The sequence below is a fragment of the Lissotriton helveticus genome, chromosome 7, assembly GCF_964261635.1.
Source record: "Lissotriton helveticus chromosome 7, aLisHel1.1, whole genome shotgun sequence".
Taxonomy (NCBI): Eukaryota; Metazoa; Chordata; class Amphibia; order Caudata; family Salamandridae; genus Lissotriton; species Lissotriton helveticus.
The window spans coordinates 1,956,364,347-1,956,379,103 of NC_136068.1; the positions used below are offsets into that span (position 1 = coordinate 1,956,364,347).

General features: G+C 51.2%; 1 protein-coding gene across 1 annotated transcript in view; it reads left to right on the top strand.

Annotated features, from left to right (window-relative positions):
• NOBOX (NOBOX oogenesis homeobox) overlaps nt 1-14,757 on the top strand; it is a 312,543-nt gene that overhangs the window by 184,265 nt on the left and 113,521 nt on the right. The window contains exon 2 of the mRNA XM_078651248.1: nt 8,596-9,447. Coding sequence (XP_078507374.1) covers nt 8,596-9,447 — 852 coding nt within the window. The remainder of the gene's footprint in view (nt 1-8,595; nt 9,448-14,757) is intronic.

The following is a 14,757-nucleotide window of genomic DNA, read 5'->3' on the forward strand; positions in this document are numbered from 1 at the left end:
CTAAGTCACGTAAATACAACACATATTGCATTACAAATGCTATAGGTGTCACATTTGCAAAAGTTAAAACTATTGGTATTGTAAATGACAAAGCTATTAATTTAGCTATTTTCAAAACCAACACATAAATGAAAAATGTCATTTACAATACCAATAGGTCAAACTTTCCTAATGCGAGACCTATTGCATTGCAAATGCTTGTTTAAGGAGGTGTTTGTAAGAGAGGAGTGTCCTTCCATGTTAGTGACTGACAACAGGGTGCAACTTACGTTGACTGAGCTGGAGGAATTTCTTAGGCACCGTGATGTAAAACATGTTACGACCGCATTGTATGAACCACATGAAAATGGTCAGGTTGAGAGAGCCATCCATGTTGAAGGGTCATACCACTGATGTCATTAAATTAGGAAGTGACTGGAGGAACTCTCTTAGGGAAAGATTGTGGTTATATCGCATCACACCGCACACGGTCGCCGAGGTTAGTCCCTTCAGGCTTTTAAAAGGGGAGGTCCTGCCCGTTAATTATGTCCATGGTGGTTCAAGGAGACGTGCAGAGGTGAACGCGTAAGTGAAAGTATGGTTGAAAGAACTGCAGGAAAAGTCAGGACGAAGCAAGATATTTTGTGATAGCATTACTGCATTATTTTGCAATTTCTACACTTGTTAACACTGTCCTGGCTTTTAGTGCTCCTCATAAGTACCACATTAACACCCACATATAGCTATAAGCCACAGAAAGGTGACCAGTCAAAGTTTAGAAAGGGCCTTCCACTGCGAGGTAACACGTGCTGCTGCATTTTTAGTAACTTTTGAACCGGTTGAGCTAGAAACAAGTCTTTTTTTAAAATCTGCAAATTATCCAGCAGATGATGGATTATGTGGCAAATGCGGGAAATCCATAACTATGCACAAAATGCCAAAACCGCACAATTGCATAATTCCAGTGGCCCTGAGTAAACATACAAAGGTCACTGTTCCTCTGCACCAACTAAGGTTTAGTTATGTGTCGCTCAACCTTAACACACACAGACATCTGCAGTGATGGGGGTCACTAACTGAGGTTTCGTAACCTAAAAGAGTGCATTTATCACCAGGTATTTTAACTTGCTTTTATTATCCAATTAAGGTGTTATTCCATTATTTTATACACACTTGCATGACTGTGAAAACACAAAACACTTAGGCTTTTTTAACAGCAATCTTTGTCCCTGCCAGAACACCAGGAGTGCACTAGACCCGAACTTCGGGGAGGGGGTATGGGGTGGTAAACACTCCCAGCCAGGGCTGGCCCTAGCACTGGTCGCACACGGTGCAACAGTCTTTTTTGGAGCCCCACCCCCATTTCCTCCTTTTCCATGAATTCCCTCACTACCGCTCACCAACAGTGCACTTCATCTCTCTATTGCACCTTTCAGACAAACATTTCATTTTTTTTATAGCACTACTCATACTTTACTCACACTCAGTTCTGTGATCTACATGGTACACGTTCTTTGTGGCAGGCACACTAAACCTCTATGCTGTATGGGTGGCAAGAGTGCCCGTGTGAGTGCATGGTGAGCGATGCGACAGTGTGAGAGCAGGGTAAGAGGAGTGACTGCAGGGTGAGTTAGGTCGCCTTGTGAATTTGGGTGCGGATGTAAATGCAGAGAGGGATGATTTGGTTTGTGATGGGCTTGTTTGCGTGAGATTGCAGATTGAGCAGAAAGGGAGACTGTTAGAAAGGCGATTCCAGGGGAGACAGAAGATGTCTGACTGCCGCCCCGAAACCCTCCTTTCCGTATGGAATTGGCCAAGCGCCGTCGAGAGGCCTCCTTGGCGAGGCTCCTCTCCTATGATCGTAACAGCCGAGCAATCACACCACCACAGAGAGACACCACACAAGAGTAGGTTTAAGAGTCTTTATCTAAGGAATAAAGGCAAGGTTCTGCAGCAATATGTACAGGGGGATTGTGGGATCCCAACAAAGTCTCAATGTCCGGAGATACAACTGTTATGTTATGTTATGTTATGTTAAGGCCGTACTTTTAGAGCGCACGGCTGCCCAAGAGGGCGTCCCGGCGCTTTGGCAAAGAGACCTGAAACCTAAAAACACAAAGGGAAGCAGCACTGCTGTCACAATGATTACACAGAAAAGAGCAGAGTCTTCAGCTCTTTCCTGAAAGCCAGGAGGTTCGTAGCTTTGCGTAGGGGGAGAGGGAGCTCATTCCAGCATCGAGCTGCCACAAATTGAAAGGATCGTTCTCCCATCCGGACACGCTTAGCTGGGGGCACCTCCAGTTTAGCCAAATCGGCAGATCGTAACACCCTCCGCGGCACATAGAAGGCAATCCGCTTCCTAATATAATTAGGACCGATGAGATGAAGGGCTTTGAAGGCCAGCGTAAGAATTTTAAATCTGATTCTTTTAGAGATTGGCAGCCAGTGCAGCCTATTCAGAAGCAGTTGAGCGCTGGCTCTCCTTGGCAGGCCAAAGATAGCTCTGGCCGCCGAATTTTGGACAATTTGCAGTCTGGCCAGAAGATACTTGGGCAGACCTGCAAAGAGCGCATTAGCGTAATCTAACCTAGATCCCACTAACGCCTGGACTACTGTCTTCCGGTATTGTAGGGACAGCAGAGGAAGAAACTTCCTCAGCATCTTGAGGATGCCAAAGCATTTCCCGGATATCCCCATGATATAGGGGCGAAAGGAGAGATCATCGTCAAGCATCACTCCCAGATTTTTCACTTGGGAAGATGATTTCTCAGGGGGGAACATATCCTGGGGCCACCAGGACTTCCAGCCCGGGTCAGGGGCACAGCCGAAGAAAAGCAACTCAGACTTATCCGAGTTGCACTTCAGGCTGTGTCGCTGAAACCACGCAAAAACTGCGCTCAAACAGCTCTTGATCCTGTCGCTGTCAAAAGCCTCGCCTTTGCTGCAGGTGAACAAAAGCTGGGTGTCATCAGCGTATGAGATGAACCGGGCCCCATAAGCCTCCGCTACAAGCGCCAGAGGGGCCATATAGATATTAAATATGGTGGGGCTCAGAATGGATCCTTGAGGAACCCCAACCTCTAGCGCTTGCATTTCGGCGGAGAACGGGGGAGCCCAGATCACCTGCCGGCGGTCCGATAGGAAAGAATGGAACCAGTCCAACACCGTCCCCCGCAGGCCTATCTCCCTGAGTCTTAGAAGGAGGCCAGCATGAGGGACGGTGTCAAAGGCCGCGGACAAGTCCAAAAGGACTAACATAGCCTCACCCCCAAGATCGAGCGTCTCCCTGATGGCGTCGGTCACCTCCAAGAGGGCCGTCTCCGTGCTGTAATTTGCACGGAAACCAGATTGAGAATCATGCAGAATGTTATTCTTCTCAATAAAGGTGGTAAGTGTGAGTTGAACATGCTTCTCAACTACCTTCGCCAGAGCAGGGAGGAGGGAGATCGGTCTATAGTTAGCCAGCAGCAAAGGATCTAACTGAGGCTTTTTGATAAGCGGCAGAATAAGTGCATGTTTCCACTCCCGCGGCACCACTCCGGAACTCAAGGATGAATTGAGCAGGGGGTTCAGCAAGTTGTTAAGTGCCGGAGCCACCCTGCCCAGACACCTTGCTGGACATACGTCCAGGGGCGAGCCAGATTGAAGCCGGGTCAGTAGCTCCAGGGAAGTTGCGCAAGTCAGTTGCGGAAAGACCGATAGTATGGGCACACTTTCGGCTTCTGAAGATGGTACCTGTTCGTTCTGGGCGAAAGCATCAGCTGCCCCGGATAAGTCCACAGGGGGAAACGAGTCCTGAATGGTTTAGATCTTTGTGACAAAAAAGTCTGCAAGCTGTCTGATCCACCCTTCCGTGTGAGAGTGTGGGAGAGCTCCTACAGCAGGATCTACAAACTCCTTGACAATTCTGAAGAGTTCCCTACTCATATTGTCCGCTCGATCAATCCTACGCTCAAGGTATTCCTTTTTGGCTTCAGCAATGTTTTTATGGTAGCTTTTTATGGCATCACGATATTTAGATTTCTCCATTGGATCATATTTACGCCGCCAAAGACGTTCCGCCTTTTTACAGTCTTGGCGCATAGAACGTAATGTGGCCGTAAACCAAGGAGCAGAATCGTGGCAGGGAGTAGTTCTCGCTAGCTTCACAGGAGCCAGTTCCACGAATCTCGTTCGCAGCCATTCCTGAACCAAAATCAAATCAGTGTCTAAGGTCCCTGTCAAATTACAGGGGTATTGGCAGAGAGCAGCGGATAAGCTCTGGATTGACGAGACACCTCCTTTTGTGTTCTTTGCCTGGGCCTAGTCTCATAAGACATAACAAATTTTATTAAAAAATGGTCAGACCAAAGGACTGGAAGCGGCGGGGATACTACTATCGGCGCCGTGGAAAAAAGTACATCTAACATATGTCCTTTGACATGAGTGGGGCTATCAATAAAAGCTTTGAGCCCCAAGGTTGCAGTTATTTCCCGTAGTTTTGACGCATTAGCGTCGGATGATGAGTCCATATGTAGGTTTAGGTCACCCAACAGCATACAATGCGCAGAACGCAGACAAGGTATGGAGAGAGCTGCATGCAGGTCCTCAATAAAAGTACCAATCGGGCCAGGAGGTCTATATACAAGAATCCCTGTGCACGTCTGGGAGGACGAGAGGTTGAGTGTGAAGCCTAAAGCTTCACAGCCTGCGATGTTCTCCACAGGAAAAGAGGAACAACCCAAGGCCTTATCCACTATCAAGGCCACTCCTCCTCCTCTGCCCCCGATCCTGTCTTTCCTCAGGATGGTGTAGTTAGACGGCAGAGCACAAGCAACATCTGGTTCGGAGCCTACCCCTAGCCATGTCTCGGTTAAAAATAGACATGATATATCAGAATTAGCAAGCAAGCTCCAGATATCCGTCGCATGACACACCAGGGACACCAGGACCAGGGACAACTGATCCCCTGATCCAGGGCTGGCCCAGATATAGGACTGGCGTCCCTTGATGTCCGGACCCTTGCGCTTGGGGGTCAGAGGGGCCGGGATGGAGGTGTCCAGACACCCAGCAGGGGGGTGGAGCCAGCGCCCAGGGAGGCCGGAGGGCGATCGATACCAGGCGTCCGGGGGCGGCTGGAGGGCCATCGAAACTCTTCTCCTCCGGGATCCGTCAAGTGGCCACTTTACCACCTGGGTTGATCTTGGTGCCACGATGTCGGGGCTTCGCTGGGGCCGCGGCCGGGGTCGGGCCGAGGCCACGTGCTCGGGACGTGATGGGCCCAAGATGGAGTCATGCCTGAGAGGGTGGCCCGGGGTGGTGACCGGACCTGCAGAGTTGGGGCGAGCCGTGTTCGCCGGGTTCCCGAGGGGGAGAGCCGGGGTTTGCCAAGGGCGGCTCTCGTCGAGAGTTCGTTGAGGATGGCGTCCGGAGGGGCGACAGCGGGTCGATGGAGGGCCGATGTCGTCCAGGGCCCGCCATGCGGGAGGGGTAGGACCACGCCACGAGGCCGGGTCCAACAGAGACATGTGAGTGAAGTGTCACGAGTGCATGGTGAATTGTGTGCTCGTGTGACTGAAGGGTGATGTACAGGGTGAACAGCGCAGGTGCATTGGGAGGTCACTGAGTACATGGTGAGCGGGTGAATGGTGTGAGTGCATGGCGATCAGTGTGAGTGCATGGCGATCAGTGTGAGTGCGTTGTGATCGCTGTGAGTGCAGGGTGAGGGTGAAAGTGAAGGGCAAGAATGAGGAGTGAGTGGTCTGAATGCAGGGTGCATTACCAGACACTTGAAGTAACTCAGCAGGTTATTGACGGCAGCGTAGGGTTTCAGATATAAGTTAAACTATTGCTGTTATGGCATTAATCGGGGATCGAGGGTGGAGGAAATAAATAATGTGCTGATCCTGCAACAAACTTCCAGTCTCATAATTAGGGTTGCCAGCTCATTATTTTGATATCCCAGATGATACAAAAATAAGCAGTCACCTAACGCTGTATTTTCAGCACTTATCTGTGCATACTTCGAACAGCAAATATAAATAGAAAGCACTTTTAATTGTGTTCTAGGGCAGCCTGAGTGATTCATGACTGATAAATAATTAAAGAAAAAAAAGATTGAAAAGTCACATTACAAATGAATACATACTTTTTTATTTCTAACTCTATTTCGTGTCAAGACCAGGCCATTGCTGGCTCTTTAAACAACACACAGCAGGCATTTTTCTTTTGGCCACCCTACTGTATCTTCCCTTTCATGAAGTGCATTCTCACACTAGTAAATGTAAAATACAAATGTAAGGAATAGACAGAGTGGGGGCCCAAGGGGTACTGGAACCAGAAAAAATTAAACCCCTATAACCATTTTACAAAATTATGTAAATATGCAAATGGTCTTTAACCCCTTCCATGCTGCCGTCGGCCATTGGCCGACGGCAGCACTACCTCGCTGGTGCTGCAGGCGCAGCCGAGGGGTTAAAGACCTGTGAAAAACTCGGGCGTGCCGGAGATAAGACTCCAGACACTGCCCAGCCTAGTCCACAGCAGCACACTCACTGACCACCGGCCCGTGGCACTCTGATCTCACTTCAAGGGCTTCAGAGTAAGTGAAGGCAGCCTGGAAATGAGGCAAATAAGCTGCCCTTTTTAGGTCTCGCCCTGGAATTAGCATCCAAAGGATGCTTCCAGGGTTGGAGACGTATAGTCAGCTGTCTCGAGGGAAGGACGGACGAGAAGGTGCACGAGCGCAGTCCAGGCTGGATTGGTGTGCGCGAACGCGCACGTTCCGTCCTGCGCCGCCCTCCCATACTCCCAGCCTACCGCGCATGCATGCATGCACACAGACAGACACAGACACACACACACACACACACACACGCGCGCGCACTCGCACTTACACTTACACAGACACGCAGGCACCCAGACAGGCAACCCCCTCCTCCTCCTCCCCCACAGTCACACACGCATACACACAGACTCCAAGACACACGCACGCTCACACACATACACAGGCCGCCGCCGCGCGCGCGCCCACACATGCCCCCCTCCCGCCCTCGCAGGCCAGCCACAAAGCGAAGCCCCACTCACCGGCAGCAGGACTCTTCCTCCATTCTTCGGCACCGGGGCGCAGGGTAGGCTCCTGCCTGCTCCGGTGCTGCAACCAATCGCGGCTCTTCCGGCTCTTCCGTGGGAGGCGGGGTAGGCTCCCGCCCTCCTACTTCCTGTTTCCTGTTGTTGCGCCGGCCTGCCTGACTTCCTGGTCGCAGGCCGGCAGAGTAACGAGGATGTTTTGCGGTATTTATTTTTTATTTAATTATCCATTTTTTTTATATAGCGCGGAAGTTACTTACATAAGGTAATAGTGACAATTGGGAGCAAACAAATGTGCAGTTCGTAAAAAGAGAGTTGGGGAAAACCGTTAATACCAGTGACAGAAAGAACGTGTACATTTATATCTAGGTAGATAACAATAACGTGAGTTGGGGCAACTGACAATATGACGTGTTTATGTCTGTATTAAGATATATGGATTGGGAGTGTCAACTATACAAAGGATTGATTTTAGAGTATGGCGCACCAGGTAGAAAATGCGCAATCGGAATATTATAAGATGGGTGAAACCGTTAATGGGATTTATATGGACGGGAACATGCATGCATGTGCTTTAAATACCGCATTACAATAAGTGAAAGTAGGGGAACCGTAAGGATGTAACTTCTGATCCTTTCCAGATACAAAGGAATGTTTGCTTTTGCTAAAATCTGCAAATTGTAGAGCAAGTGATAAATTATGTGGCAAGTGATAAATTATGTGTCATGAATTATGTGGCAAGTGATACATTATGTGGCAAGCGATGAATTATGTGGCAAGTGATACATTATGTGGCAAGCGATGAATTATGTGGCAAGTGATAAATTATGTGGCAAGCGATGAATTATGTGGCAAGTGATACATTATTTGGCAAGTGATGAATTATGTGGAGGGGAGGGGCTATAATCATGCAGAAGACGCCGCAGCTGCCAAATTGCAGTGCTTGTGGTGTGTATTTTCTGTATCTGTTTATTATTCAGTTACGAAGAGGAGGTGGCGCCATTTCGGAAACTTGTCAGTGGACAACCTCTAACATTTCTTATGTGGGTGGACATGTGGCCTCCAGAGCTGCACTCTGATCTCAATGCTGCTCCATTTTGCTGCTGCATAAGTCATAGGTGGGCTGCATCATTATATGTCAATATGCAACATATTTTATATGTCCCTTTTTATAAAAACAAAACGTAACTACTGCAAAAAAAAAATAGCCAATGCCATTTACAATACTAAAAGCTCAAACTTTGCCTAATGCGAGACCTATTGCATTGCAAATGCTTGTTAGTTCTGTCTGCAGTTGAGTTGGTTCTCACTTGTAGGCAGCGTCTCGAAGCAGCCTGTAGCTGTAACCGTGCACTGTAGAACTATCCCCATACCACTGACGCTCTAAGGGGCTGCCACCAGAGCTGTCTCCGCCTGTCCTGCTCTGGTGTACAGCTCTACAGAGACCCCCAGCACCCCACTCTTCCAATGCTAGGAGTCTGCTCTGCTGGACTTGCTTAAGATGTCCTGTCTGAGAGGAATAAGCCATGTTTTGTTCTTTCTTTGCAGTGAGATTGGGGATGGTGGAGCGTGGAGACGAGGTTCATGATGGAGAAGAAGAAGAAGCTGAGGACAGTGAGGAGAGAGAGTTCTTTCCGAAGCCATCCCTGCTCTGCACCGAGCACCTGGAGCTGAACATGGCCGAGGAGCAGAGCGATGGTGCCTCAGACCTGGGCTCCGACCTGGATCTTTCATCCGCCACTTCCGGCACAAGAGTCGTCCCGGAGTTCCGCACGGTCATCATCGAGGATGACTCCTCAGACCTCCTGGAAGGAAGCGAAGGCCTGGACCAGAGCGCGATGCTGGCCTCACAGCCAGGGGATTACTGTCTCGTGCAGGTGACCGAGCCTGATCCTGGTGAGACCTTGATGGCACCCTCGGGCGTGCCCGAGGACTGCCAACTGAACTTTGTCACCGTCTGCAACTCCGAGTCTGGATTCTTCACCCGAATCAACACCATCCCACGAGCATCCACCACCGCCACTGACTGCGGCTTCTCCAAGGAGGCCCCTGGCCAGCAGGATCAGAAGCTGCCCTACTACATGGGTGAGGACGATGAGTTTGATGGCTCCGAGCTGCACCACGACAAGGTGGGAGGCCACTCGTCTGCTTCTGGAGACGTGTTTGGCATGCCGCAGTTCCATCCCGTTAACCTGAAGATAGATCCTGGAAACGCGCCACGACGCTCCGCGCGCTGTGCCGCTGCCAGCACCACCGGGCGAGCTCTACTGCGGCTCTCGTCCTTCATGTTCGACGCCAGCAGCCATTCTGGCACCAAGGCTGAAAAGAAGCGGGAAATCCCTGACGAGACGGGGCTGTTGGCGCCAGTGAAGAAGAAGACGCGGACCCTGTACAGCGCTGGTAGGTGGGGCAGAGCTGGGACCTGCAGGGTTTGCGGTGTGATGTTCTCAGTGATGTTCTCAGCCCTTTCCTCACTCTGCTTTTCCTTGTCTCTCCTTTCTTTCTGGTTTTCTTTTAGGAGGGGTTCCTAGATCTGCTAAGAAGTTGTTTTTTCGGTTAATGCTTGTCACTGCAGCGTTGTTTTTGACCAGCAAGCCATGGAAGTGGAAGACAACTTCTTGCCATCCCTTCTACCATTTCTACCATTTTTACTCTCTTCTCTTTTCCAAGGAGAGGGAAGTGTGAAGCTTCTGAGACTCTGTGTGCAGAATGGCGACCTGTGAGGACTGATGGGTGTAGGGTTTGGACTGGCGCTTCAGGTGAACATCGAAGGGTTCTGCAGACCGTCTATGGTGGGTGCGGAAGCTTGAGGGCACGTAGGCATCTCTGACACGTGGCGGGAGCTGGAGCACAGAACACGTGATGCCGGCGATACTGATTAAAACCTCTAGTAGAGGCTTCGCTCGTGAGCACAGACTATGAGCAGAGCTCTAGGACAAGGACAGGATAGGGAAAGGACAAGACGTGTGAGGGTCGTTCTAGCGATTCTTCAAGTGCAAACGAGGCTGTTCAGAAGAGTGGATGGTGCGTGGCTTCTGGCCTGTCCCTGATTGTCCCTTGGTCAGTTCTTGGTGAGCCTTTGATCAGCTCTTGGGTGGCCCTTTTTTGGTCCCCTTGGTTGGCCCCTGGTCATCTCTTGGTTGGCACTCAGTCGGCTCTTGGTCGACCTTCGGTCAGCTCTTGGTCGTCCCTTGTTTGCCTCCTTGGTTGCCCTCGGTCAGCTCTTGGTTGACTCTCGATTGGCTCTCAGTCGGCCATTGGTCGCTCTGAGTCATCTCTTCTTAGCCCCCTTGGTCAGCCCTCGTCAGTTCTTGATCAGCTCTTGGTCAGCTCTGGGTCAGCTCTTGGTCAGGCCTCGGTCAGCTCTTGGTCAGCTCTTGGTCAGCTCTTGGTCACTTGGTCAGGCCTCAATCGGCCCTTGGTTAACTCTTGGTCTCTTGGTCAGCCCTCGATCGGCCCTCGTCAGCTCTTGGTCACTTGGTCAGGCCTCGATCGGCTCTCAGTCGGCTTTCATTTGTCTCTCCATAAATTGGAGAAATGGTCTATTCTCCAGGAAGCGTTTGGCAAATGTCCACCAAATCAGACCAGTTAGTTTGGCACAAATATGAACAATGTTGCAGCCCAGATACTCCTCCCCTCCAGTGCCAGATGTAGGGCGGAGCTCAGCTCCACCACATGGAAACAAATGAAACAAGAAATAAAGTAATGTTCAGGGAACGATACTTTAAAATAGCATAATTTTGCTAAAACCTTGAAGTTGAGTCTAACCCAAACAGGGCCACCAATCTTCCAATCGCTGCGTGACTTGTTTCCTCTGTGGAAATATCTGAGTGGACTTTCAGGTGGTTTGACAGAGGACGGAATGAATCCTGAGCCACCGCCAGGGGAACCATGTGGCGGAGGGTCCACAGCGAAGACCGCAGCAAGCGCTGGAGAGGGGGTGCTGGTGCGCTGGAGGTAGAACAGCGGAGTGCACATGGCGTTGTGGACGTGGACCCTGTACAGTGGTGAGCGTGCGTTGCAACGTAGGATCTTAAGGCGGCCTCCAAGAACAGAGAGTCCACTGCCAAAAGACAGAAAGAGAAAACAGACTTCATAGCCTCTCCTTTTACACCATGTGCAACCCTTTGGGTGCACTGCAGGAGGAAAGAACAAAGGCAGGTAGTAGGAGTGGGGCCATACAGTGGACACCTCCCCTCCCCCTCTCCCCCCCACAAACTCCTGACATACAGGTAGGTATCTTGGAATAGGATTCCCAATGTTGCAAAGAGTGGATAACATGAAAGAAATATGGAAATACCTGTGGAGGCCAAACCTCCCACTGAAATCCAATTCCATAAAAATACAAACAATAGCTCTGCAAAAAGAAAAGTAGAAGATACAATTGAAGCAAGTTAAACAAACATGAAACAAAGAGTCCTAAAAGCAAGAGATAAGACCCAAGATAGGAAGCAAAGCTCCTGAGCTTTAAGAACTCATTATAACTAGGGGTGGGTCGAATTTGCGTAGTCGTGCTACACAAAGCTCAGCGAAATGGTAAAATCTCTGCGAGCACGCAGAGTTTCGCGAACACGCGGAATTGCTTGTTCCGCCCGTTCGCAATGCTTTTTTCCTGTTCGCGAACGCTTTTTGCGTGCTCGGGGGGAAATATCTCGCAAACACGCATTTTGAAAGCACGAACAAGCAAAAAATTCTGCAAAGCTGCGGATCGTGGAATTTTTGGCAATTCCGCCTTCTCCATGGAACGCAAAACGACCCAAATTCCGCAAATTCTGTGAGCGGAATGGAATTTACCACCCAGGCCTAATTATAACATCACACCCACAAGACCATACTCTGTGTCGATCTCCCTGCAGAGCTTCAATCTCTTCAAAATGGATGCACAGAGGAACAATGAGCGAATCACAAAATATAAACCTGAAAACCTTCCCGGGACCATATAGTGTGCACACCTTAGCAGTCTCGCTATCAAGTACTCCTACACTTCCTTATCGAAAAGAGACCAAAAATCGCAATATTGAAGCTCTCGAAAAGAATCCCTAAACTTCCTGGGGGTAGCATCCCTTCGGGTAGCATCCCTCGGGGCAGCATCCCTCGAGGCAGCATCCCTCGGGGCAGCATCCCTCGGGGTAGCATCCCTCGAGGTAGCATCCCTCGGGGTAGCATCCCTCGGGGCAGCATCCCTCGGGGCAGCATCCCTCGGGGTAGCATCCCTCGGGGCAGCATCGCTCGGGGCAGCATCGCTCGGGGCAGCATCGCTCGGGGCAGCATCCCTCGGGGTAGCATCCCTCAGGGCAGGATCCCTCGGGGTAGCATCCCCCGGGGTAGCATCCCTCGGGGCAGCATCCCTCGGGGCAGCATCCCTTCGGGTAGTATCCCTCTGGGCAGCATCCCTCAGGGTAGCATCCCTCGGGGCAGCATCCCTCGGGGCAGCATCCCTCGGGGCAGCATCCCTCGGGGTAGCATCCCTCAGGGCAGGATCCCTCGGGGTAGCATCCCTCGGGGCAGGATCCCCCGGGGCAGCATCCCCCGGGGCAGCATCGCTCGGGGCAGCATCCCTCGGGGTAGCATCCCTCAGGGCAGGATCCCTCGGGGTAGCATCCCTCGGGGTAGCATCCCTCGGGGCAGCATCCCTCGGGGCAGCATCCCTTCGGGTAGTATCCCTCTGGGCAGCATCGCTCGGGGCAGCATCCCTCGGGGCAGCATCGCTCGGTGTAGCATCCCTTGGGGTAGCATCCCTCGGGGCAGCATCCCTCAGGGCAGCATCGCTCGGTGTAGCATTCCTCGGGGTAGCATCCCTCGGGGCAGCATCCCTCGGGGTAGCACCCCTCGGTGTAGCATCCCTCGGGGCAGCATCTCTCGGTGTAGCATCCCTCGGGGTAGCATCCCTCAGGGCAGCATCCCTCGGGGAAGCATACCTTGGGGTAGCATCCTTCGGGGTAGTATTCCAAGCGTCTGTTTTTCACCAGTGTGCCACTGTAGACAGAGGGCCTGATTTAGGGATTGGCAGACGGAGTAAAGAGAGAAAGGGTGGTGGAAACGTTGCTGCCAAACTGCATTTACTCTCCATATTTCGAGCTGTCCGCCGGCCCTGCGGACCCCTCTCTACAGTGGCAGGAACCAGCGTCACGGAGGTGTCTGTCCATGTAGGAAACGTTTGATCGACGGCTCTGTCAAACACGACAGCTGGTCGTCAAACTTTAACAAACCTTTTTATATTTTTCAAAAAGAAACTCCCAAAGCAGAAGTTTGTTTTTAATAAATACAAAAACAAATACCCCCCCCACTCCATGGGATTTTTCTCCCTTGGTGTGGCAGCGATTTGTCTTTTTTTCTGCCCTTCCATGCCAGGATATACCTGGCGATGAGGGACGGGTTGACGGTCGGATGGCTTACCTCTGACTTTGCACACTCTGTTGGGCCACCAGAGGAGGTTTTACACAGAAAGGAGTACATTTTACTCCATCAATATAAAACTTGCAGACTGCCCGACTCAAACTTGGGCGTGCAGACCTTGCGTTCCTTTGTCGTTGCAATGGAGGGCCTGTATGCGTGGTGAATGGAGCAATGCATTGAGATGAGGTCACGCCCCATGGCTCATATGCTACTCGTGTGCCTTGCAAACTCAATTTAACCATATTACAGGGTCGTCATGTACGGAAGCTCCCGATGAACCCTTCTCTTCAGTCCTCATGCAGCTCTGGATTCACTGGTGCCGGCGGTACTTTTTCACTGGACGTGGTGTGAGTCTAATACAATGTCACCTTCCAGGAGCATCACTCCAGAACCTCTAGGTCAACTCTCTAGAGACGTCTCCTAGCCCGCTTAGTCTTACAGTAGGTCCGCTCTCTTCAGCAATCTCCTAGGCTGCATGGTTGTAGATAGGGTGCTCACCAGTCGTCTCCTGGACAGCGTAGTCTTACAGTAGGTTCACTCTCTACAGCCGTCTCCTTGGCAGCAAGGTCGTAGACTAGGTCCACTCACAAGTTGCCTCCTAGACAGCGTGGTTGTAGACTATGTCTGCTCACCCGCCGTCTCCTAGGCAGCATGGTCGTAGTGGCACTTCAGCCATCTCCTAGGCAATGGGATCTGCTCACCATTCGTTTCATAGACCATGTAGCCGTGGAGTAGGTCCTCTTTTTTTTTTAGCCTTCTGCAAGGCGGCACGGTCGTAGACTAGGTCCGCCCACAAGTTGTCTCCTAGACAGCGTGGTTGTAGACTACGTCTGGGCAGCGGTTGTCTCCTAGGCAGCGCGGTCGTAGACTAGGTCCGCTCACAAGTTGTCTCCTAGACAGCGTGGTTGTAGACTACATCTAGGCAGCGGTTGTCTCCTAGGCAGCGCGGTCGTAGACTAGGTCCGCTCACAAGTTGTCTCCTAGACAGCATGGTTGTAGACTACGTCTGGGCAGCGGTTGTCTCCTAACCAGCGCGGTCGTAGACTAGGTCCGCTCACAAGTTGTCTCCTAGACAGCATGGTTGTAGACTACGTCTGGGCAGCGGTTGTCTCCTAGACAGCGCGGTGGAAGACTAGGTCCGCTCACAAGTTGTCTCCTAGACAGCGTGGTTGTAGACTACGTCTGGGCAGCGTTTGTCTCCTAGGCAGCGCGGTTGTAGACTAGGTTCGCTCACAAGTTTTCTCCTAGACAGCGTGGTTGTAGACTACGTCTGGGCAGCAGTTGTCTCCTAGGCAGCGCAGTCGTTAACTAGGT